General features: G+C 37.4%; 2 protein-coding genes across 2 annotated transcripts; both read right to left on the bottom strand.

Moving 5' to 3' along the window:
* Nucleotides 1-953: 953 nt before the first annotated feature.
* Nucleotides 954-3,735, bottom strand: hoxd11a (homeobox D11a). Its single transcript, XM_065293365.2, has 2 exons — nt 2,845-3,735; nt 954-2,171 (listed from the first exon to the last, which is right to left on the bottom strand). Exons 1-2 carry the CDS (start codon nt 3,443-3,445, stop codon nt 1,939-1,941), a joined length of 834 nt encoding a protein of 277 aa, XP_065149437.1. The 5' UTR covers nt 3,446-3,735; the 3' UTR covers nt 954-1,938.
* A 2,553-nt stretch (nt 3,736-6,288) lies between these two features.
* On the bottom strand, nt 6,289-8,146 carry hoxd12a (homeobox D12a). The gene is made up of 2 exons (XM_065293364.1): nt 7,621-8,146; nt 6,289-7,305 (listed from the first exon to the last, which is right to left on the bottom strand). The coding sequence occupies exons 1-2, from the start codon at nt 8,144-8,146 to the stop codon at nt 7,067-7,069; spliced, it is 765 nt and encodes a 254-aa protein (XP_065149436.1). The 3' UTR covers nt 6,289-7,066.
* Nucleotides 8,147-25,789: the final 17,643 nt, after the last annotated feature.

Consider the following 25,789-nt stretch of genomic DNA (forward strand, 5'->3'; position numbering starts at 1 on the left):
CGCCCTCTTGTGGCGTTAAGCAGCATCAATAATATAAAAGGCAAAGGGCATTTCCAGGTGGCTGTTTATTTTAAATTTTAAATGTATTATGTTTTCCAGCAATATATGCGGTGAACTTTAAATGTATTTCATTGAAAATTAGGACCTTATGCAAAATAAAATATAAAGGGTAGCAAAAGAATACATGCTAAACAGATACCTTGTGATAAACATTATACGTATGGTTGCAATTTTTTATTTATTGTTCTATTTTAAATCAGTAACAATCATTCAATTAAACTGCTCCTTAATAAAAGTTTTGCATAATACCGCTCCACACAAAACATTGTTACTTCAATAAAAGTAGCCTATAACGGTGAAAACACGATTATTTACGTTACAACGTATGTAAATATTAGGAACACGCAAATCTAGGAAATACTCTTTGTTTGCATAAAACTTTAGTAAGCATTTTTATAACAGTAGCACATATTCAAATTATATATGAAATGATGCTATTGTCTCATCTATTGTGTAAAAATACAGGGAAACACATGAACTGTTAAAGTTTTGTTAAACATCAGAGCATTTTACTTGTTCAGGGGGTGTCCAATTTGAATGTTCATTAACCATGGCAAATATCAGTGAGCTGTATGGAACTGCAGGCCATTTAGGGCGTTTAGATTGTTTCTAATGTAAATGTATGGTATGCAGCGGCCATGTTGGTCCGTGCTGCAGTGCGGCGCCTCTAAGAGGGCGTAGTTTTTCAAAGACAAAGGCAAAAAGACAACTTTATTTATTCAAAAAGGTTAAGGGTGGCGACCTTGACATTATAGAAGTTCAAATACAATTTTCATATTTCGTTTTGCATTTAAGGTTGTAGGCGAAATCAAAATTTAGTCAACTTTAGTCGAGCTGGTTTTACTGTAAGCTATGTAAGCATGGCATTAAAACGAAATACACAATAAAACTATGTGCTTGTAGAGAGGAATAACGCGAACTACCTAAATTCAAAACTGGACCTCTTCTGTAACAGACTTCTTGATATAAATTATATTATTATTATTATATTATATTATATGAGTTTCACAACAGCAAAATAACATGTGCAGTCTTTGTGTTTTAAGGCAAATTCGCCGTTAAAGTGGATAGAGGGTCGAATAGCCCCAATTTAATTTACTGCCCAAAGTTTATTGTACTGTCTAGACTTTTCAAGGTTTAGTAAACAGCCTTAGTGTGAAACAACATAGAAGAAAATGAATTCGTTATGAAGCTATAGTTTTCAACTATTAAAACGTAAAAATAGTTTTTCTTTATCTCATGTTCTGTACTATTCAAAACAGCATTTTAAAACAGCAAGTGTAAACTTTATATAATATATGGAATTATAATAAGAGCTTGTAACTCTAACTCTAAACAACATTTATGCGCTGACCAATGTGCGCTTTGCCAAATACCAGGAGAGTAGTCACAGCACAAAAAAAAGAAATAAGCAAATAAGTTTTTGTACTTTTATTTATTCAAAACATCAATCCATTACATGCTACTCACGAATAAATGCTGCACAACTCTACCTTAATGTATGTACGTATTGATTACTGTAATCAAATGTATATTTGCTTACGCAATGTAAAATGATACTTGAATTTATGTATTTCAACGAACTGTGGAAAATGCAATAAATAAATACAAATAATGTGATTGAATTGCAATGTCATCAACATAAAAATATGAAGAGATTGTCCAGGTACCCATGTTATTTTCGTTCACTGTGAATACACGATTTGTTTAAATATTTATTGTTGAATTATTATTGCGGATAAAATTCGTTTATGATAACAAATATTTTTGCATAGTTATATAAAATACAGTTGACGTGAAAATACCTCATGTGTCTTTTTCCCACAAACATGACAAAATAGAAGACATGGTCGTCCGAAGCGGACAACATTATGACTTTCAGAACAATGGATTTCCAGTGAAATACTGGAGGCGATCTCGGTTTAACTTTTTCTCTTTCATCCTTCGGTTCTGGAACCAAATCTTCACTTGTCGGTCTGTAAGACTGAGCATTCTTGACAACTGCAGGCGTTTCTCTTTGTTTATGTACACATTGAAAAAGAATTCTCGTTCAAGTTCTCGGATCTGGTATTTTGAATAAGGGCACCTCTTTTTTCTGGACTTGGTTGCACCTACAAAAAGAAACGTATCTTGGTTACATTGCAATGATATTGAACTCTATATGCTAAATTAGCGGCAATACAACAGCATGTTTTAATTTATGTATTTGAGATTTGTACCTTAGTGCATTAAAATTATAGAACTTTATTGTGGCTGATTTGTTTTCTCATTAAGGGTAAAGAACATTTGTTCTGTGAACACTACCAAAGCATGGGCTTTGAAAGAATAGATACAGTTATAGTATGCACAAAAGCACCGACAGGCAAAAATACACGCATTCAAGCGGCCCATTGCGCGCGCGCGCGCACGCAAACACATCCACACACACACACATCCACACACATCCACACAGAGAAATACACTTACGCTTCACGTCCATATACACGCAGGCGCACACCCGTATATGTGATTTCGACTGGGTTAAAGTGTTTCGATGATATCTTAAAGTGTTTCAGATACTTTTGAAACAACAGACTGTTTGTGTGTCATATGTGCGTGTGTGATTGACATAACGCAAGCGTTGGTTCGATCCGGCGAAAGCACTTTATCATCGTAAATATTTTTACAACAGCAAAGCGAATCTTACTAGCTATTAAAACTTTTGCATGCTTATAAAGACACATATAAAACTCATCAGACACTGTAAAATAGTCGAGTGAAGCGCTGTTAAATGCGCGGACCTACTTGAGCCGTTGATCTTTTCTTCGTCGCAGGTTGATATCGAGGATTCCTCTTCTGTAGTTTCTGTAGCTTCTCGTTTGGTCTGCTCCACGGTATCTGTAGACACTTTATTACATGCAACATCTCCGGGGACACTGGTCTCAGTTTTTTGTTTGGACTGCTCGGCGTTGGGCTTTTCAGAGTTAACAGTTTCAAAAAACTGATCGAATCCTTGCGGAAGCACCCCGTTCCGGCCGACGTTAGTAAAGAAATTGCACGAGGAGTTCGTGCTGCCGTGATGGCTGTACACAGGATCGTTTTTGAAAAGCATTTCCGCTCTGTTTGATGACTGCAGGAGATCCCGGTGCATTATCTCGTCCGTCGAATAGTACGATGCGTAATTGCCCCTGTAATGCCATTTGCTCGGATGATCCAGTCCGTAGTCCCTAAAAGACACCTCACGAACAGGTTGGACTTGAGCTATGTTCGAGGAATAGGGAAAATTGACTTGACACGACGTGGTCTGTGGTAAAAACGACGAGACAGACGAGAAATCGGGTGCAGAAACGTAGTACGGTAAATACATATTAGAAGCACAGTTACTGCGATCATCGTAATCCGTCATTGCTCACGGTAGAAAGCAGAAATCGGCTGCTTGGCTGTGTTAAACTTTGCCCATCTATTGCACCATATGCGTGTGGATAGGACTCGTGAGGGAGAAAAATCGGAAACGCACGCTGACGTGCAATTCATCTTGATCGATTCTTGAGGTAATTGTGTCATGTGATCTGGTGAAAAAATTACCATATATCAATATCAGTCATTAAGTCAGTTCAGAACGAGCCATAGGTAAACGCATGAGGCAGGTCATTGGTTGCCTGTATTTCTCGAAACTCCCATGTTGATTTCCTCGTGTGTATTACAAGGCATTAGTAAACAATCGCAGAAACACCACGTCATAGATTTTGTAAAAAAAAAAATGGAATTAAACTGTCTTCGAAACGTTAAGCAACTAATTGCTTATGCCCTGTACTATGTTGTATTATTCACATGTTTTTTTAATTTTGTGTTACAAGAAGAAAGGAAACATTTAGCATTTAATGAAGGAAAACTAGAATTGTTTTCTTTTTTCTATTTTTGTTAACATTTTCCGCACATTGACATACTGAGATTTGTATGCAATTTCAAAATGTACTGTGCATTGTTAGACTCAGAAATTATTACCAGAATTAGTTTATTCTCACGAACCTGTAGGTTACCGTCCTTGTGCTAACTAGCAAAGCATGTAGTATTAAAGATAAAAAAATAAAGAAAGCGGCAGCGGCGACGACGAAGAAACCCATAAAAGTAATTCACTAAGTAAGGTAAAACGATGAGAAGTCAACGAAAATAGATTTTTCTTTTCTGCACAGACTATTATAACTTACTAAAGTAGATGTAAACTGAGCTATGCATATATGTTGTTATATGATATGGCACGACATGATAATTGCATATAACTACAAACATACGTTAAAAAAAAACATGTAAACTGTACCTTTGCATCTAAACGTGCATATCGTATTCCAATGACCAAATTCTTATCAATTTAAATACAATTCCTCGACACAATTATCGGAATGGAGAGAAGAGAGGGAGAGACTGGCAGATTCACACTGCCAAGTACAAAACAACTGGCTTTGAACGTCTGTGGTCTGAGACAATGTGCACCCGGCAATCACCAATAACCGTCAGCCAAATCATTTTATTGCACAGACAATAAAATACACAGTCCTATAGTGTAGTGTGAGTGTACTGGCTGGAGGGAAATAGTTATCGTACAGCCTTATAGCGAGATGACTATCTACACATTTCCCGTTCTTAGATATTTTAACAACTAAAAAATGTATTGTGTCATGTTAAACAAAGCATAGCACAGAGATTAATCAATTTTCCCCTCATTATTATTTTTCTACTAATTAGTGTATATTAAACACTAATGCCCGTAGCCTGTAGTGGCTAGAGTTTATCGTTACCTTAATTTTAGTAAAGGTTTTTGATGACAGCTATATGCATTTAATTTTGTGCAATACGAGTTCACTTTTTTACTACATCTGATTAATTTAAATGTACGTAAAATATTTTTTGAATTTTATTCGCGTATGCATGACTTGAGGTGAGAAACAGGCTTATCATGTGGAAGATCTGTTTTATTTTTCATTTGGTTAAGTGCTGGACAGAGCACAAATGGTAAGAGACCAACAAAATAAAGATTTGTTTACAAGCAGTTGTGGTGTTCAAATATTTTCTGACAGCAGACAAACAAATTCTTGCAACAGCAGGAAAAAACGTATCCTGTCTCTCTTTTCTAACCGGCCGCACAGAACTGCAAAACATATTACGCGTTTTGGCCTTTTTTGTGCCAGTTCAAAATAACACACATTTTCCTGAAAATATACTTTCGTTTTAATAAGATGTCAAAATGTAACAAGAATTTCAAAATAAAGTTAATGAACGTACAGCGAAGATTGCGAAATTTGTTTGTTACACTGCAAGAAAGTCGCTAACTTGACCTTAACTTTGTGTTGGCGCCCCCAGAGCGGTGTAAGAATGTCTGGCTTTTAAAAAAAGCAACTTCATTAAGTTTCTTGACTGTTCATTCTATCAAACTACTCCATTATTAGCGAATTGTCTGGACAACTAAATTTGAACAAATTAATTATTTATTTAGCAAATTTTATGTTTTTTATATTATTTTTGTTCTACGTCTGAATGACCACCGAATATAGTACGAAAACCACACTGCTATTTTTGTCACCAACGCAATGAGAAACTTTGTAAATGCAAAAATATTTATCCTCACATATATATAGAATAATTGGATGTATGCTTGGATAAATTATCCGTCCATCCTGTGTATTATATTTTTTCCAAGTTTCGCCTTTTATGAATCCATTATAGTTTATTACAGTGTTTCATATAGGCACGTACAATTAAAAGAACAGTTTTTTAATAAAGTATGATTATATAGTTTGTGTAAAGTATGTCAGTGCAGAGTATTACACCTATATCTTCTGTTTCGTTTGGTGTGAGCTACATCCATTTATTTTCTGCCGCAAGTGTTCTGTTCGCATCATGCACTATAAAACTTATAAAGATTATTTTATTTGTTGTTATTCAACAAAGTGTAACTTTTTATTTTCAAAATAGTCTAATCAATAAATAAGTAATTAATTAATTCGTACGCTGATAAAGAAACTATATATTTCTTTGTGGCATTTTCATGTTTTCTGTAATGTAGCACATGTTTCAAAGCATCAAGATATTGTGTATTTTATTAGCACATTTAACCCTACAGATACATTTAGGTTAGTCTGAAGTTTAGTCTTTTTGAGAAAAAGTCTTAATGCTTTCCGAGGCCTATAAAGTAAGCATTGCTTATGACTTATTTGGTTATAATCCTTTTTTTTTAGTTACTTGTAGGTTTAATTTGATTTACTACAATTCTTAATGGACAGAGGTGTTCACAAAATTTAATTTGTGCATTGCCATAAACGAACTTGAGCTTGGACGTATGACTCACTAGGCGCTCCTGTTTTGTTTCTTGTTGGAGCGTGTCGGAATCACCCACTGAATTAAAAGCCACAAATCCCAAAAATATCGTACAAGAATGCCAAAGGTTTAATGGTATTCAGAATTCACAGCACACTTAATAAATATTATACATAATACTTAAGTATAAAATGCCAGAACTACATTTGAATTTCTCGCTATACAAATTAGGTTTGATTACTCGAAAGGTTGGGACATTTTTGAAAATGTAGTTTACCCCGTAATGTTAGCTGCCGATTACTTCTTGCAGTTTCAAATGCTGGCAAAACGCATGTTTTATATTCAATATTCTTATATTCAGTATATTCAATTCTTTATATTCAGTATGTTTATACAATTAATGTGATATTTTGCTAAACTACAAAGCATTCTTTCTTGTATGTTAGGATCTGTTAAAGCAAGCTGATTTTACTTTAGAATAATTTTAATTCACAAAACATCCAGCAGACACATACAAATTCAGCAACTCTGTGATAAATAAATATTAACCTTAAAATAATTATCTTGATATTGTTGTAGATTAGGCTTCATATGGTGGTTAATCCGACTTATCATCTATTGGCCACTGGTGGATTTGAATCTCATTCAGAAATAAAGTCTCTTGTTTGAATACGAAAATGTCATTAAACAAATCCTAAAATTGTTTTCATTGTTCCTAGTACATGGTAAAGGAATGCTCGCGCATCAAAAGTCTTTTTTTCTTCATCCTGCGATTCTGAAACCAAATTTTCACTTGCTGGTCGCTCAGTTCCAATCTGTCCGAAAGTTCCTTTCGTTTCTGTCGGTTTATAAATTCATTTATCATAAATTCGTTTTCCAGTTCGGCTAGCTGTGGCTTCGTGTAAGGTTTTCTCTTTTTTCTGGATCTCACCTGTGTAGGACACCATGGTAATCCTGGGAATTGTAAAAAAAAAACAAGACATTAAGGAACAATGTGATTGTCATTATTGTTTTCTGTTAGACAAACACAACATGCACTGCCTTTAAATGACGTATTGTTGGATATGGTCAATTACAGATAATTATTTAACTTTTGCCTGAAAACAATAAACTAATTTTGAAAGTGTTGATAAGGCGTGAAACAGCATGTAACATGCATACATATAAACAAAATTGGTCTACAGAGTAAAATCCACAAAAATCAAGGTCACGTAGCCAGCGTAGGCTATGTTGTCTATGACGGAAGGGGTCAAGGAACAGTTTGCGTACCGTCGGAGAAGGTAATACTCTGTGATGGCTGAACTGGAGCGTCGGAGCTGACAGACTGTTTGGTTCCATCAGGCTGATCAGTGGAGTTCAGCGTATTATGTACAACTCTGTTTTGTTGTCGCCTTTCCAAGTCAGAAATGCCATACTTGCTGGCAGACTCGCTTGCTAACGCTGCACTCGATCGACCTGGCTCCCCTGATTTGTGGCTGACATCTTGGAAGTAATACCTCCCGGATTCCTCCAGCGAGCTCTTGTTGTGGTTGTTGAGGCTAGCGCCCACAGCGGCTGAATTGCTGAAAAACGGCTGAGCGTAGCCACTGTAGGCGCGGCTCTGGCCCGGCGTGGTGCACGAATTTGGAGAACTCCACGGGAGCGAGCACACCTCTCTTCTACCGTAGGATATCTGCTGAAGCCCGGAGAGATGGGCTCCATTGCTACGCAAATTTTGAAGGTACAATGAGTCTGGGGAGTGAAAATTTAAGAGGGGAGCAACATAGCCAGAACTAACAAGATTGTGCTCACACATTTCTGATAAGCTCAACCGAATGCTTCTTACAGTGGTTTTTAGTTACCCCTGAAGAATACGGCAAGGTAATTGTTGATTTGTTAATGTGCCGTCACGTGACATGCAAACGAAAATGTATAGCCCCGCCCATGTCGTGGAAGTAGCGCAGCAACGTCAGAAATACTATGGATAATGCATTTTAAAAAAATAGCATTCTTAAGCAACTAAGATCAGCTCAGTGTACCTTTTTAATTGATGTGTACACAGATAAGGTATATGAAAGTCATTGACCTGTGTAATTAAAATATGAATACAATAATAATAGTGAAAAAAATTGTACTTACTAAATATTTTTTTTTTTTAAAGAAAGGGCAACAAATATGACACGCTGTCATTTTGCGCATTTGCGTATGGTGTGCACAACTAATTATATCACATTGCCTTATTGGATGAATTACACACTCGCTAGTCCGGGGAATATATAATAAGTATGATATACAGTTCACTCCAAACACTGTACAAAGCACAGAACCTCAACGACACCGATCAAATGTGACCCTGTCTGTGAAATCCAGGCCTATCTTATGGTGAGATTAGGAGCATCAATGTTTCATTTAACTGATTGTTTTTATGTTTATACCAATCTTTGAAATAACATTGGCATCTTAAATGACCGAGTAAGATCATATGTTAACAGGATGTTCTTTAGCCTACATCATTATGGCGATTTTATGTAGAAACACTAAATTATAAAAAAAATCTGGTACATTTTTAATTATGTTGAATCGTTTACACTTTTATTCTATCTTTGAATTTTCACTTATTTTTGGTCTTCATTGTCTTATGAAGATTGGTGGAATTTTTTTTAACTGGCATGGAGCCAAATTATGTTTTAATTATTAACATTCAAACGCAAAGGAAACCTGCAAAATATTTTGAAACACAAAGGCATGTTTACACACAATTTTTTTATAATGTTTTTAACTAATAAATAATTTTTTCCACTATCTGATATTTTATTTTATTTAAAAAAAAAATCCTCAGGGAATGAACGCATTGACAACATCTATCGTTTAAGTCGCTTCGGATAAAAGCGTGCGTTAAATTGATCCATGTAAAGAATATTCTGATCTCTGATAAAATATTAAATTTTTCTAATTGCTGTATTTCGTCGTTGAACACTTATGTCGGAAAAATTTGTGCCATTTGAGTGGAAAAATTCAAGACCGATCAAACTGGCCTTAAAAGCTATATTAAGAGCTGTGCAAAACTAGACGTTGTACTAACATTTGTATAGGGATTGGTTTATAAGAATTTTCAATTTTGAAGAAATAGTATTTTAGTTTTCTTACCTCAAAGGATTCGTCCAGAAAATCCATGGCCAGTTCAAAAGAACTACACATTTGAACGTGCCGGAATAATGACTATTGTAAACGGACCATCTCCGGAAAGAGTTGAGACCCCTCAACCTCCCACCTTGAACAAGTCCAGTAAAATCATGTAAACCTTTAAAATGTGATTTTTTTTACTGTTTCACATTCTAAGGCGTGTTGCCAACTAGAAGCCTTGCTCGTTTTACATTTAATATTTCTCTAATGACGGAATATTAAATATTAGCATAGTAGTTCAAGGTCAAAGTCCAGACAAAGATTTACTCAAAACAAGTCCAAGTGCATTTAATTTTAAAAACAAAGAATAGTCATTTAATAAAAAAACTACATTTAAAAAATATTTGTTTAAAATAATCCAGCCAATAAAATCGGGATAAGACTTTGCGTTTATTTAAAAAACAAACAAACAGCAACAGCATATTTTCTTTAAATTTGAGTAGGCTACACAGTTGTTATGCCCTTGTTTGTGTTTTACGAGTTTTCAGCCCATCGGAGGGAAGTCTTTTCTGACAGGAAGAATTGGGTAGCTTTATAGCGCTACAGAACTGCATGTTTACATTTGAAAGGTACTTTCCTTACTTAAATGTACAACATAACACACGGCACTATGCTGTCTTCGAAACGACATGGTCGTTGCATTGCGTCTCATAATGCTTTAGATTTTAGAAAGTCATTAAATGAGGGATAATTAAGACTTAACGCAAGTAACACGCTAACCAGTAGATGGCGAGACAGTTTCATGAATTAGTGGGAAGTATTATTCACCAATGACAATGTGTCTAGTCTGACAATGTGTCTCAAGGTCAGTGAGAAGGCCCGGTTTTAAAATGGTGTTAAAATGTTACGAATAATTAAAATATTACAGTAAGACGGGCTCAGTATTCTACTTTTCATGTTTGTTTACTTAATTAACTGAAAATTGAAAAAAAACTTTACGCTATTATTCATTTGAACGATGCTTTATAAATAAGCAATAAGTGTGTGTGGCTATCTTGATTCAGTGGTTAACTGTCTAAAAATTGACATTGGCCTTAATCGTGAGGACACTTATTAAAATTAAACTATTTCTCGTCAAACGAGTGAAATAAGAAACATTTAAAGTGTGTTTTTTTAGCTTTATTACCCCGAAGTTTCATAACTTTAGGCATAACCTCACTGTGTTACACAATCTATTACGTAAACCTCATACCTTTTTAAGAACAGTGGTTTGTAAGATGGCGAAAGATTTCTACTGCTACATAATAATCTCTATATTATTTGCATTTTTTAATAAAGATCATAAAATTACACATACCGCGCTTTCACACCAATATATATTTTTTTCCGAATAAACCACTTTTGAGGACATATTTTTGCCAATATACAAACAGCGAGATATATGTCTAGTTATGTAGGCACTCTATATTCTGATGGGTTATTTTTAACCCAATGCTGGGTAAATATCGGACAGAACACATGTTGTGTTATTAAATAAACCTACACTGTAAAAATCTTGCAAAGCATGGAAACCTGAAATCCTCATCAACCTTTTCTGTTTTCTACATAAATTGTTAATTGTATGCTGGGTGGTTTCAACTCATGGTTGAGTTAACAACAACCCAACATGTGTTCTGTCTAATTTTTACCCAGCATTGGGTTAAAAATAACCCATCAGAATTTAGAGTGCCTATATAACTAGACAAATATCTCGCTGTTTGTATATTGACAAAAATATGTCCTCAAAAGTGGTTTATTCGGTTTATTTTAGAATATACACCGGACTATAGAAAATAATAGTCCTGAACTCTTCACTAGCCTATATCAAAATATTCTGGAACTCTTGATGACTCTCTATGATGTTTTACGAATTTCTCGTTAATGGGACTGAAATTATTTACTACAGACTTTGGGTATTATTTTCTTATCCTTGACTCGACGGTTTTGAAACCATAGTCACTTGTTTTTCAGACAGGTTGGTAGAAGAGGCGATCTGTAGTCTTTTCTCATTTGTAATTAGCTTAGTGTTGGTGTACTCGCGCTCGAGCTCTATCAGCTGCTTTGTGTAAGGAACCCGTTTCTTTCTCCCGCTCGTTGCTGTTCCCTCTGAGGAAATAAAACACATTTCTCAATCAAAACTGCGGTTACACGGTCTTTTAACTATTTTCAAAAATCTTTTTTTTAAACGTAACATTGTTTTTATTTTTTTCTGAAAATCTTCCAATATAAAGGATTTTAAATGCGTAGAGCAACTTGATCTTTTCGGATTCTAATCAGTCTTATCAACCTTTCATGTGTGACTAACTTAAAAGTTATAACCAGCCTTGAGTGGAAAAAATAGATGGCTAGCTTGAAAGACTTGTAAGCATCTAATAAGACGGTGGCAAAAACAAGCTTCACCACAATTAATGCCATAACTCCGATTCTAGATATTCTCCCTCATATGTAAAGTTAAATGTTTTGATTTGAGCATAAAACATGACAACCCATTATGTTTATTTGGAAATTCTGTTTAATCGACCTGAGGTGTGGGAATTATTTGTACCTCTTTAAAGTGCCCAGGACAATGCCCTTTCTTAAAGGAGTAGTCCACTTTAAAGATGGGGTCCATTGACTTTTTATAGTAGGAAAAAAAATACTATGGTAAGTCAATGGGCCCCATCTATAGAGTGGACTACTCCTTTAATAAAGAGAGGCGAAGAGTGATTCACAGAGCAAAGCACAGACTCAACCTTACCTGTTAATGATGACTTCCAGATATGCGGACTCTCACTCTGGTCTTTGGAGTAATTAAGCTGACTATTCCAATTGTTTGACCAGTCCGATTGCTGCTGGTGGCCTTCCATTAGTAAACAAGTCTCATACCTGAGGGCTGTAGCCACTGCTCTGTGAACAGCCCAGTCTCACGAAATTTCGTTATATAGTCACGTATTTTTTTGATTCTTTTTTCGTTTACAGTGAACTAAATCAGTATAACCAGATATTCCTGTGTATAATGATACCTGGTTAAAACCGAACTTCTTAAGCCCACATGAGGTATCACAGTAGTGTTGCGTGAAGCTGGTGTAAACTGTCATGTCTATGGCTTGTTTGGCTGGCTGTCCATTTACAAGAACATTTTCATTGTTTTTTTATAGCCTTGGGTTGAAACACAGAGCTTTGGGGGAGTCCGTAACAACTGTTGCCGAAATAACAACCAAAGGTAAGGTAACCGATGCGTCAGTGCTATTCGTCTGAAAAGAACCGTAAGGCGCGAGACACTCGGTGCTTGTCGAAGTCAGTCGATGCGCGGCAGAGTACATTGGAGTTTCAGAGGAAGATCGGATTGTGTGCCTCCGGAAAGCTGGTGAATTGAAACGTCTAGATTCAATTTCCCACTCTAATAACCCTGCTTCCATACTTGTACCTCGAGAATGACTTGTAATTCAACTCATCGTCTAATATAGGTCCAAGACCAAGAAGGCAAAAAACATCTCTGTGACAGTTTGTCTTTTAAGTGTATTTTCCGGACTAATGATATAACTTGGAACACGATTGGCTGGTTGTCCCCATGTGACATGCTAATCGTATTTACGCCGAACTTGGGCAACACTAGGCTACTTTGCATTTTGATTTTTATACACAGCTTTACTACTTTGATTTGATAGAAAGATAATAATAGATTTTTTTTCAGGCATTTTTATTCTGAATAAAGAGATTTTTATTTTTGTTTCTTTATATTCTTATAAATCTTAATTTTGGTAAAACAAACAGGCATACAGTTAAACCACTTTTTTAAAGACCTTTCAACATTTCATATATAACAGTTTATTCGCTATAATTTAGATAATGGTAATTAAATATGACACAAATCAGTTAAACTATTTGCCATTTCGGTTTTAGTCACCCTTTTGTTAGACTGTTGCACAAATGAATTACAGTATGAATAGCTGTCAGCTGGTAAATGTAAGTACACAATTAGATAATACCAATTTAGGTCAACAATTACAAATCAATGCTTAATTTTATTCAGTCTGTGGTGTAAAAGGTAACATTAGCAGTTAAAGAAAAAAGAAAAACACTTAAGCAAAACATGGTCAGGTGAAAGTGTCTGAATTATCAACATGATCTCACAAAGTTTCGTGGGATAAAATAATTTTGGGTCACAAATTTCTATCAGTTCTACTGATCCACTGTACAATGTAAAAAGTAAAAGTTGGATCAACTTTAAACATCAATTTAGTTGTAACGCCTAAAATCTGACATTTTTTCAACTTAAAAATTTAAGGTGGCAAAAATGTAAAAAAAATACTTCAATTGGTAAAACCTAAATATTTAAAAATTTTGCAACTTAATTTTTAAATTTCACTTAAAGTGAGAACATTTTGGTTGAAAAATACCATGCGTTACCATGCAATTGAGGCATTTTTTTTTTTGTTGATCCAACGTTTACTTTTTTGAGTGTATGAAGAATTTTTGGGTATAATATGCACAGTTTATTTTGCTATGCTCAATTGACCTTAGTGTTGTGCACACATGATATGATATAGGCTAGTATGATATCTGGTGTCAGAACAATTTTTGCTTTAACTGTATTTAAAGAGCACATTTCCGAAACTTTACTTTGCTGTGCTTATTTGAAAATCTGTGAAATCAGGGTGGCCTAGACAGTGTTGTTTTAATCCATTTTTATATATTAGGCACGTGACACCTTCCGATCGAGAAAGCAGAGGGAAATATGTACTCTGTTTGTCGACCACAATAGACAGATTTTTCGTTGTTTTCATTTATAATGCTGTAAATATAAGCTACTCAATTCCAAACAACGAAGCCAACAGAAACGACTGTAGTAATATCTTTAAATCACTAGATGGCTCTGTAAGTTCATTTTGGAAAAATAAGAAGCACTTCAGCGCTGTATTCTATATAGAGTTGTTTCCATATAGCACTGACTACGTAGCATGTAAAACTAAGGCATTTTATCCAGCAGTATATTTCATTGTACACATGGGGTACTTTTTACCCATGTGTGCAGCAAACGAATGTTCAGTGTTTGCTGCTAAAAAGCATTTTTTTTACTGGATTTTTTTACTACATTACTGGAACTTCAAACGGGATGGGTTCTAGATGACACAAAAATTACTTTGGTGTACAATGAAATATACTGTGGGCCTATTTTTCTGCTGGAGGTCCTGGACATCTTGATACATGGCATCCTCGATTCTATGAAATACCAACAGGTAAAAAATCTAAACCTGACTGTCCCTTTTAGAAATATAATGGACCATGGTTGGATCTTCCTTCAGGGCAATGATGCAAAACAAACATCAAAATTAGTCACACTGAGCACAAAACGAAGCTTCTGCCATGGCAATCCCAGTCCCCTGACCTGAACCCTAAAGAAAATGAGTGGGATGAACTGAAGAAAAGAAGCACCAAATGGAGCTGGAATGAATCTGAAGGATCTGGAGAGATTCTGCATGAAGGAATGGTCTCTGAACTCTTGTCAGGTGTTCTCCAAACTCATCAGGCATTATAGGTGAAGACTCGCAGCTGTTCTCTTGGGAAAAGGAGGTTGCAAAAAGTATTGAATAAAAGGATATGATTAATTGTGAGCAGTGTGTATTACAGAAAATATTTCCTCAAAATGAGATTTTACCCCATTTCAAATAGTTATTCTCAAATTAAAGGTTGGATTTTTGCAGATTTTTAAAATAAAAGATCAAAAGTATTAACGACGCAGATTTATTTTCACAACCTTCTTTGTTCATATTTACAAAGGGTATAAATAATTTTGAGCAAAACTGTATGTACGTATATAAATTAAATATATTATGCACATTTTTAAGGACGTGAAAAGCGCAGCATAATTACGTCATGTTTGCGCCTGACAAAATTTGTCTACCCGCTAAAACTTCAAAACTAGCGGCGCTATTAAGGAGCAGGAGGCTGCTAGCCAGGATCAACAGCAAGGTAGGGTAGCCCTGGTTTTCAGTTCAGATTTGGAGGAAGAGGAGAGTTTTTGAAGAGATTAGGACACATGGTTGGCGACAGGTCAAGGATGGAATGCAGTATTTTAAACCGAAGCTCAGCTCAAGGTAAACAGTGTGGTTTGCTAATAGTAATCAATACACACACAAACACACACACACACAAAAAAACATGGTTACTACACTTTTACCACCACAAAAAAATTGTTAATTTTCGTAAGGGTTAGAAAACTAGTTAAACTAAGCAAGCGTTTGTTTACCTATTAATATTAGAATGCTTTGTGTAATTGTGAACTGAGAAGTATAGTACCTGTTGCGAAATGAATTGGTTGAGGTTTATATGGGCTTTTGTGTGTCGTAAAGATAAGTGTTAGTACACGGAGTATTTGAGCACATAGTTTTGAGTTTTCATCACCGTTTTTTTGCGCATTCCGGCACCTGCCTGGGTAGGCCTCGTCACCCCTCTGCTCTAATATGCGTTCCGGTGTAGAAGCCGATCCTGTTCCCCTCGGAATGTCTGTTTCCCTTCTCGCTTTTTGTACACCCAGCAGTTTTTTTCTGAATATTTATTTTATAGTTTAGATTGTTGTGAGCTGTATTAGATTTTACAAACTCTGTACATATGCTGTAGCATACTAAAATATAAAAATAAATAAATAAAACACGCAGATATGCTTAGGTACCTGCGCATGCGCCGTCCGCAGACACGCTTTTTCGACTGGAGGGGGACAGACATTCCGAGGGGAACGAAATCGGCTGCTACACCGGCACATTTTACAAATTGCACGGGGCATATTCTATATCAACAACAATATCAAAGGCATGCAAATAAGTTAATTTCTTCTCGTCAAACTACATGTGTCACATCGTTATACAAGCCCCGTTATGAAACACCTGTGCGCCAAAATAATCCCCCAAAACTCACAATTCCTGAAGCCGGAAAGGAAACCAGACAGCGCTGTCACAACAAGTCTGTACGTTGCTTGATAAACCACAGAAAGCAGTAAAATCATGGGTGGCGAAGAGACACAAATGTATACCATGGTATTAAACAATGTTTCTCTTCAGCCATACATATTTAGGTAGAAATTTAAAATTAGTTAATGACTGTATTTATTAACTTTGCAGTATAATAGCCACTTATTATATTTGCCACATCAAAAAGCTCACCTTTTCTAACCACTTAAAATATTTGCTGTATATCAGTTGGCCAGTATAGAGCTTAAATGAAGCAATTGTAAAGTTTAAACTAAAAACTGAAACTGTAAGACCGAAACTGTCATGTTTGGGAAAGAACAGAAGACCCAATTTGCAGACAGCTATTGAACAAAAGACTTTTATTGTACAACCCCCCCAAAAAAGTTGTGAAGCTGTAGAAATTGTGAGTAAAAAGGAATGGAATAATTTTCAAATCTCACAAAATAGAATATAGATAACATATCAAATGTTAAAAGTGAGACATTTTGAAATGTTGTTCCAAAAATTGGCTCTTTTGGATTTCATGAGCGCTACACACAAAAGGTTGGGACAGGTAGCAATAAGAGGCTAGAAAAGTTAAATGTACATATAAGGAACAGCTGAAGGACCAATTTGCAACTTATTAGGTCAGTTGGCAACATGATTGGTGTATCAAAAGAGCCTCTCAGAGTGGCAGTGTCTCTCAGAAGTCAAGATGGGCAGAGAATCACTAATTCGCCCAATGCTGCAGCAAAAAATAGTTTTCTGAGTTTCTCAAAGAAAAATTGCAAAGTGTTTGAAGTTATCATCATCTACAGTGCATAATATCATCCATAATAAAATCTCTGTGCGTAAGGGTCAAGGTCGGAAAACCATACTTGATGCCCGTGATCTTCGGGCCCTTAGATGGCACTGCATCACATACAGGAATGTTACTGTAATGGAAATCACAACATGGGCTTAGGAATACTTCCAGAAAAACATTGTCTGTGAACACAATCCACTGTGTAATGGGTTATTTGTTAATTAGTTATTTTGAAGCTGTCACCTTTCTCCTGCATAAAAGCATCGACTCCTGCTGAACCGCCTGCAGAGTAACAACACAAACAGGTAAGTTGACACAATAAATAAGTCATTTACTGTTAAAAGCATTTTTGGAAATTTAAATTCTGTCTGTTATATAGTATTTTTTCTTTATTTTAACATATACATTAATCTTTAATTGTAATCTTCCCTTGAAGATGTATGTTTCATAGTGTTTTAAGTAATAACTTTATGTTGGTGGTGATGGCGCAGTAGATAAGACACTCGCCTTTGGTGTGAGAGACCCGGGTTCGAATCCACTGTGACACACCATTGTGTCCCTGAGCAAGACACTTAACCCCTAGTTGCTCCAGAGGCGTGCGACCTCTGAAATATTCAGCAATTGTAAGTCGCTTTGGATAAAAGCGTCAGCTAAATGAATAAATAAAATAAATAAATAAATATACACTATTAAAACAAAACAACACTAAAACAAAATTATAAGTGCAACACTTTGGTTTTTGCCCCCATTTTTCATGAGCTGAACTTAAAGATCTAAGACTCTTTTCTACTTTTTCTTTTGAGAAAAGGCCTATTTCTCTCAAAAATTGTTCACAAATCTGTATTTGTAAGCATGTCTACTTTGCAGAGACAATCCATGCACGTCACAAGTGTGTAATCACAACATGATTATTGCACAGGTGTGCTTTAGGCTTGGCCAAAATAATAGGCCACTCTAAATCGTGCCGTTTTACTGTACTGAGGGGTCCGAAAAATCAGTCAGTATCTTGTTTGACCACCATTTGCCTTACACAGTGCATCTCCTTCACATAGAGTTAATCAGATTGTTGATTGTCGTTACTATATTTACAGTGCCTCGTATCTCACACCATTTGACCAAGTGATCACATAACTTCAACAGGTAGTTTACTATGCCCAGAAAGCATTGAACACCCTTCACATCTGTCCACTGTAGCATGTCTATAGTTGCTCATGCTTTAAGTGGTCAACTCTAAAGCCCATCTGCTGTAAATAAATTTCCAATGTAAGGAATTTCACTTTTCCTGCATTCATCTTTGTTTTTTTTCTGCATTTGCAGCAGTGTCCCTAAGTTTAATGTCATGGTTCTGATTTGCTCTCTCAAATGTCTGACCCTCTACTATGATGAGGATGTCATCAGCGATTATAAGTCCCTGGCAGACCCTCCAAAGCCTGACTCAACACTTCTGGTGTCCATTGGCATCCTCAACCATCTGAATCTGCCAAATGGTGTGGCAAATTCGTGTCATAGGTGCCCAATGTTTGCTTTTCATTTTTACGTGCTCATTGTTTTTATTTACAAATGTTAACCTCTAATTAACTTCTTTTTTCTTCTTGCCATGAGTTATGGCTTAAGGGTGGGACTGTAGAGGACTCGCTGCATAATCTTTGTGTTTTTTTAGCAATGCCCATCTTCCAATGATCCAGTCAGTTCCCGATGGATGAACTTAAGTCACCCTACAATTTTTCTGATTTCAGAAGTTGTTTCACTTTGATATGTCAAAGATGGAGCCGCATTTACTGCACAAAGCCGTAATTTTCGCAGGCCCTATTATAAGTGAACCACGGCTTTGTGCAGTAAATGCAAATGACGAGATGCACAATGTCTATCGCATGCAAGTTATCGCGCATCCCTAACTTTAAAGTTGTGTTGCTCACATTTTACGTGATTCATTTATAAAAGGTGTCACGGATTCACCAGGTTACAAATGCACTCTCCCCCAACAATCCCCATCACCTGATCCTCATCACCTGCTTACAGTATAAAAGGACTTCCACATTCACTCATTCCCCGTCCGGTCTCGTTTATGCATGAATCTTTCCTGAGTTGTTTTGTGTATACTTCCCTGACTCCTACTTCCCTTCTGTGAAGTTGAATTGTCGTCTCTACTGTTGTCTTCATCATCATCATCATCGTTTGTTGGAAAAATAAGGTTTGTAAAAAATAAAGTGTTTGTTACTGTGACTATCAAGACATGTATGTGTGGAGTTATATGTTATCATCATCATCATCAGTTAACCATCCTGGAATCATCTCTATCCATTTGCTTGTGTTTACTTCCGTGTTTTTAATAAAAACTTTTCTGTTTTACTCGTGTGTCCTCTGTCCTCAGAAGACTGGACCCTAAACAGACAACATGGATGCCACACCTGCTGATCCATTTCAAGAACTGGTTGATACACTTCGTCAAGCACATCTCTTCCCAGCACCGTCCCCTGCTACCATAGTTGCAGCTCCCAAGGCTTAACCGGCGCCCTATTCTGGTCTGGCAGAGGAATGTAAATGCTTTTTGTTACAGTGTTCACTTCTTTTTGAAATGAAGCCTAACCATTGCCCTACAGATCGTGGCAAAATTGCATTTATCATATCGCTGCTTACTGTAAAGACATTGCGGTGGGCTGAATCCATCTGGCATCAAAACGGATTGTTTCTTCAAAACATCTCAGAGTTTATGGACTCTACAGGTGATACCACTTTTTGTGATAATCTGTATCATCTTAAATAGGGAAAGTTGTCCGTTGCAGATAGGGTGGCCTTTCGTGCCAGTTCCGCCGGACACGTCCCGAACATGTTTTCGGGTTCGTTCTCCGGAAGTCGCGTTGGTCGACCGCATACGTCATCAAGGTTTAATATTTCGGGTTTAATTTCAGAAAAGCAACAGTTACATTTCAAGGAAAGAATGAAACTACAATGATTGTATGTCTTAAAAGAAATAAATCTTAATTTTCTAATGTATTTTAACTAAAATGTGAGAACCTCGATGACGTATGCGGTCGAGCAACGCAACTTCCGGAGAACGAACCCGAAAACATGTTCGGGACGTGTCTGGCGGAACTGGCACGAATGGCCACCCTAGTTGCAGAGTATTCTTTGAAGTTTTGCATGCAAGAAGCACTACGATTACAGCTCTCTGCCTTGATGACACCATGAGCTTGGAAAGCTTCATTCAAAGAGCATCAGAATGAAAAACGTATGCAATATTCTTATGATAAAGTTAAAGGACCCGTCAGATGCAGATCGACACCACCCGCATCTCACTATCAGAATGTCCCCGGCAGCGGACCTAAGGGCTGTGCTGGAACTGTGCATCTGCTGGACATGCTATTGGAGAGTGTCCTGTTTGTCCTACACGAACCTTGGTGGGTACAATTCAACCCGCAAATTTATGCTCCATTAACTACAAAGGTTAATCTCCATTTGTTTGAATCCTCTGTTACAGTCCCAGCCCTCCTCTACTCTGAGTTAGACGGCAACTTAATCTCATCGCAACTTTGCTCTGACCTTAAAGCTGTGGTCGGCAACTTATTTGATCTTTTTTTATCATATTCACTGAAACCAACACTATGCTCCGATGGAACAACATAAATTAGACTATTTAAGAAAAAACCCGCTTCTAGCTCCACCTAGAGCCTGTTATTTGTTATGCAAAAATCCACTGCTACCGGTTCACTTCAATCAGTGCAAGTAAACAATCAGTTCATTTGGTCCAATCAGCGCAGGGCTGTGTAAAATCTGCCTGTCAATCACAGTACCTGCATGCACCACAGATCCCCCCCTCGTGCGGGTTACAATATCATGTGCATCCGCCTGAAGTTCATAAATGCGTGGATTGAAAGCAGGGTGATGGCGAAGAGAACATTCACGAACAAACTTCCGATTCCTCAGTTAACAACCAGAGCTAGGAAAACAACAAATGAAAAGAAGGAAACAAAGATAGAAAGCGACTGTGACCCTAATACAGTGGTTCTCAATCCTGGTCCTGGAGGCCCACTGCTTTGCACATTTTGTATGTCCAGGATTGAGAACCACTGCCGTAATAAAACTAGAATCAATATTGAACCAGCATTTGAAAGGTGATGATGCAGCTTGATGCAGAGCTTGCCACATTTCTTCTCGACAGGTAATTGTCAATTATCAACCATTGATTGTATTTCAGGGTGTTATGTAAGTAATCTATGTATTTTTGCTAAGTATGCGTTCACAATAATACTGGTGCACATGTGCTGACGAGGACGAGCTCGATGGGAGGTTGCTCTGTGGTAGTGGGGGAGAGGCGTGAAATTGTAAACATTTGGAAACTGCTTAATCCTCCAGAGTTGCCGAAGGCAGCTTAAAAATCCAAAAGAAACAGATTTCCCAAACACTCAAAGTCCAGTTTGTAACTGGCAAACCCCTTAATTGATCATCCATCAGCTTCCGAACCTGTGAACTCGTTCTGACAGTGGGAGTTTTGCACTGGGAAAACAAAAGATTTCTGGTTCTAGATAACTCAACTGTGGATGTCAACTTAGGGTGACCATGGTTAATGCAACATCATCCAGAGTTCCCTTGGGATACCGATGACAAATACCTATTCCCTATCATCGTCATCTTTCACCCATACTAGTATGCTCCACCTCCATCAAACAAATGGGAATCAACAAAAAAAAATCAACAAATGGGGAAGTGCCTCTGCTGGACCAGGCTCTGTATGAAAGACAGACATAGATGACTGATAAGGTTTCAATGGTAAGACATGAAAGGTGGAGTGAATTTTGTATTCTAGAGGTAACTGGAGCTGATAGGTGACAGGGTTGATTTGTCGAATGATGGAGAAGGGGCCAATGAATCTGGGACTTATTTTCTTGCAGGGCAGCTGCATCCTGGTCCCCCTTGTGGAAAGCCAGACTTTCTGTTTGGGTTGATAGTGTGGAGTTTCATCCTGCCAATTATCAACCTGGATCCGATGTCTATGTACTGCCTTCTGCTGATGATGGTGTGCTGTTTCCCATATCCTCTCACACTCCTGGAACCAGTAGTTGACTGCTGGGACCAGGCCTGAGGTGGGTAATAGGGAGAACTGGGAGAATTCCCGGTGGGCCGCTTAACTTTTGGAATGGTCAAGTTTTTTTTTACATTTGTCAGGTTAGGCATTGGAGGATGCTGCCAAATGTTGCAAGCTTAACGATTTATTTTCAAGAGGACAAACACAAGTGGCAACAGGCAAAGAAAGAAAGGTCCATGATTAGCATTAGCAACATAATTATTCGGCTAATAATGTTCAACCTATTTAAAAATTTACTTAAAAGCCTTTTGTGTATCACCCAATACATGGCGATTAATAGACTTTGCAAATATTATGTAATTTAATATTGATAACAAAACTCAAGCTTGATCTTTATATGCAGTAAAATTACTTTGTATTATTATTTTATTTTTATTACAATTTTTTTGTATTAAATAAGTGAATTATTATTTAATTTTTATTTAACCTTTACATTATTGGTTGAACTATGGTATTCATAAAAACTATACACAATAGAAAGAGCTGAACGGTTGCTTCATTTATCCAATTTGGAAAAAGAGCTAATTTGTAATTACACCATGGAAAAAGTGGGCCGGTATTGGGCCGGAAACTCCTGGGCTGAAAAGTGGCCCTACTTTGGCCCTGGCTGGGACATCTGACAGTTCCCTGGAATATGGCTGGTAACAAAGTACAAATTGGAAGGGAGTAAGTCCTGTGGTTGGTTTCCGGAGGGAGTTTTGTGCATACGTGTCCCAGTCCTAGGTACCAAGAGTTTTGGGGAGGCGAAGGTTCATAGAGTGAACAAACTGTTTGTTGAAACCTTGGAACATAGGTGCAGTCTGGTAGACCACTGGATTGGACTGATGATGATAGCTCCTTCCAGCCAATGCCTCCATTTCTCCAGAGCTAGCTTGATAGCTAAACGTACCCTGTTGCCATAATTTCTCTCTGAATGGGAATAGCTTTTTTGGGTACAAGGCACATGGTTTGTGTTTAGCTGGGTTGCCATGCTGCTGAGACAGCACCTCTTCTATCCGTGAGGTTGATGCCATGATGAAGGGTTTTGAAGTGCTGAATGAGGACAGTGCACTAGTGAAAGGCCTCCTTGAGGTTCTCAAAAGCCTGTGTAGCATATGTTGACCATAACTGAGACTTTGGCTTGCCACAAGCTTAGTGGTAAAACTATGGTATTGATGTTTTTGATGAAGCAACCGTAGACATTGGCAAATCCAAGAAAGCGTTGGAGCTCTTTTATAGTGGTCAAAGTAGGCCAGCTGCATACTGCCTATACCTTCCTCCTGTCTATCTGGATGCCGTGTTCGCCAATGTTATTTTCAAAGAAGTGCACTGAGGACTGATGGAAGGTACGTTTCAAGTCTCTCAGGTGTTTCAGGACTTTCGCAATGTGCTGACAATATTTGACATGTTTCAAATCAAATCACTTTGTCACATCACCAACAGCAGTGCTGTGTCAAGTGAAATTCTTATGAGCATGCTCCACAATCAGGCTTTTGTGAGCATGATTCACAATACACATTATACACAAAATTACACAGTTTGGTTCCAAAATGCGATAACTTGTTTAAGTTTTCAAAAATTTAGTTTTTTGATTGTTTCTTTCTAATTAATATAAATCAAACTGCAGTTTGTTTGTTTTAATTTAAGCCTGCATAACTGAAGAAAATACAACTTAGTAGCACAATAAAACAACATAATAATAAACATGTTTTAACAAAAAATCTTAAAAACTGAGATTAAAAATCTAGTTTTGGAACCCAACTCTTCATATATACAATAAAATATAGTCTAGTTATTTGTGTTGTGGTGTGGACTAGGAAGCAGTAAATGGTGTGGGCTATGTGTGTGGTGATTTGTCAGTTCTGGGTGTTATCAGTTTATGCTAGAACGGATGCTGCAAAGGTTACTACATGAGGACAGCGGAGCAGCAGTCCATAGAACGGGTGGCTAATGTCATTCAAGATCTTCCTACCTCCTACAATGTGGTGAGCAGTTCTCACAACCCTCTGCAGATCTTTGCATTTGCCAGCAGTGTTGTTTCTGAACCAGACAGTGATGCAGCAAATCAGGATGTTTTCCACAGTGTCCGTGTAGAATGATCTGAGGATGTTGGAGAGTTCATCCTAACTTTCTGAACCACCTCAGGAAGAAGAGGCATTGGTGTGCCTTCTTCAGCACTGCATCTGTGTGAGCCGACCATGTGAGATCTTCAGCGATGTAAAGTCTGAGGAACTTAAAGCTGTTGACTCATTCCACCTGTATCTTGTTAATTGGCATGGGGGTGTGTTCTGTGCTCAGTGTCCTGAAATCTATAACCCTTTGGTCTTGTTGATGTTGAGTGAGAAGTGGATCTCCTTGTGATAGACTGTGGCTTTAATAGTGTTCCGGAGATTGTAGATGGCTTGTTCATATTCCTCCGTGTTTCCAGATTTGAAAACAGAAGTCCATGCTGATAGGGCTGCTCAGAAATTGCAATAAATCCACAGTTTCTGATTGGGATAGACACGGATTGTTTTGGTTTGTACCATGTCTTCTACACACTTCCTTACACTTCCTGATGTTACTGTATCCCTCAGTGTCATCTTCAGAAGCGGCCTGAAACATTTTCTAGTCAACATGCTCATGCAGCATAGAATCCAACTGGTCCGAACAGCACTGAATCATCTTGAGGGCGGGTGCTTCTCGTTTCAGTTTCTGCCTATAGGCAGGCAGAAGTAGAAAGGAGGAATTATCCATATTGGGGTTTGTAGTGGACAGTGGACGGAGGAAGGTCACCATGAATGTTAGTAGTGATGTCCTGAAAGTATTTCGGAGCTGTTGTTCTGAAGCTGGCTTTGTTAAAGTCCCCTGTGACAACAAAGGCTGCCTCTGGGTATGCGGTTTCCTGCTGACTTATACTTCCGCATGGTTCCTTGAGTGCCTGGTCTGTGTTTCCTGAGGGGAAACGTAAACACCTGTGATTATGATTGTTGTAAATTTCCTTGGTAGCCAGAATGGTCAACACAGAAGCATGTGGTATTCTAGATCAGGGGAGTAAAATGAACTAATACAGTGTAAGTTCTTATCGCACCACGAGTTGTTGATGAATAAAGAAAAATGACCTCCTCTACTTTTGACCATGAACTCTTTGGTTCTGTCTGTATGTTGTACAGTGAATCCCGCGAGCTCAATGGCTAAATCTGGAAAGTCTGTAGACTTCTAGGTTTCTGTGAGTTAAATAATGCAGTAGTCCCTTGTTTCTCACTGAAAGGAGAATCATGCCTACAGTTTGCAGAGTTTGTTGTCCAGTAACTGAACATTAGCCAGGAAAATTGTTGGGAGAGAACGTCGAAGGGGATGACGACTTGTCTAACTAGGACGGTGGCTCTCTTCCCCCTTTTCCAACGGTGTTTCCGTGGTCTCGGCCGGCCGGACCAGAAAAGGTCTCTGACAGTGTTTGTAAACCAAGCGCCAGTGTTTAATAACTCAAATACGTTTTTGGCACCTGTACCCCACGGCTCCACT

Source organism: Paramisgurnus dabryanus, chromosome 15, assembly GCF_030506205.2.
Source record: "Paramisgurnus dabryanus chromosome 15, PD_genome_1.1, whole genome shotgun sequence".
NCBI classification, from domain to species: domain Eukaryota; kingdom Metazoa; phylum Chordata; class Actinopteri; order Cypriniformes; family Cobitidae; genus Paramisgurnus; species Paramisgurnus dabryanus.

Coding starts and splice junctions, on each gene's coding strand:
- hoxd11a (XM_065293365.2), bottom strand. CDS start 3,445: ATGACGGATTACGATGATCGCAGTAACTGTGCTTCTAATATGTATTTA. Junction 2,172..2,844: donor AGAAAAGATCAACGGCTCAA/GTAGGTCCGCGC, acceptor TTCTTTTTGTAG/GTGCAACCAAGTCCAGAAAA.
- hoxd12a (XM_065293364.1), bottom strand. CDS start 8,146: ATGTGTGAGCACAATCTTGTTAGTTCTGGCTATGTTGCTCCCCTCTTA. Junction 7,306..7,620: donor GAGTATTACCTTCTCCGACG/GTACGCAAACTG, acceptor TACAATTCCCAG/GATTACCATGGTGTCCTACA.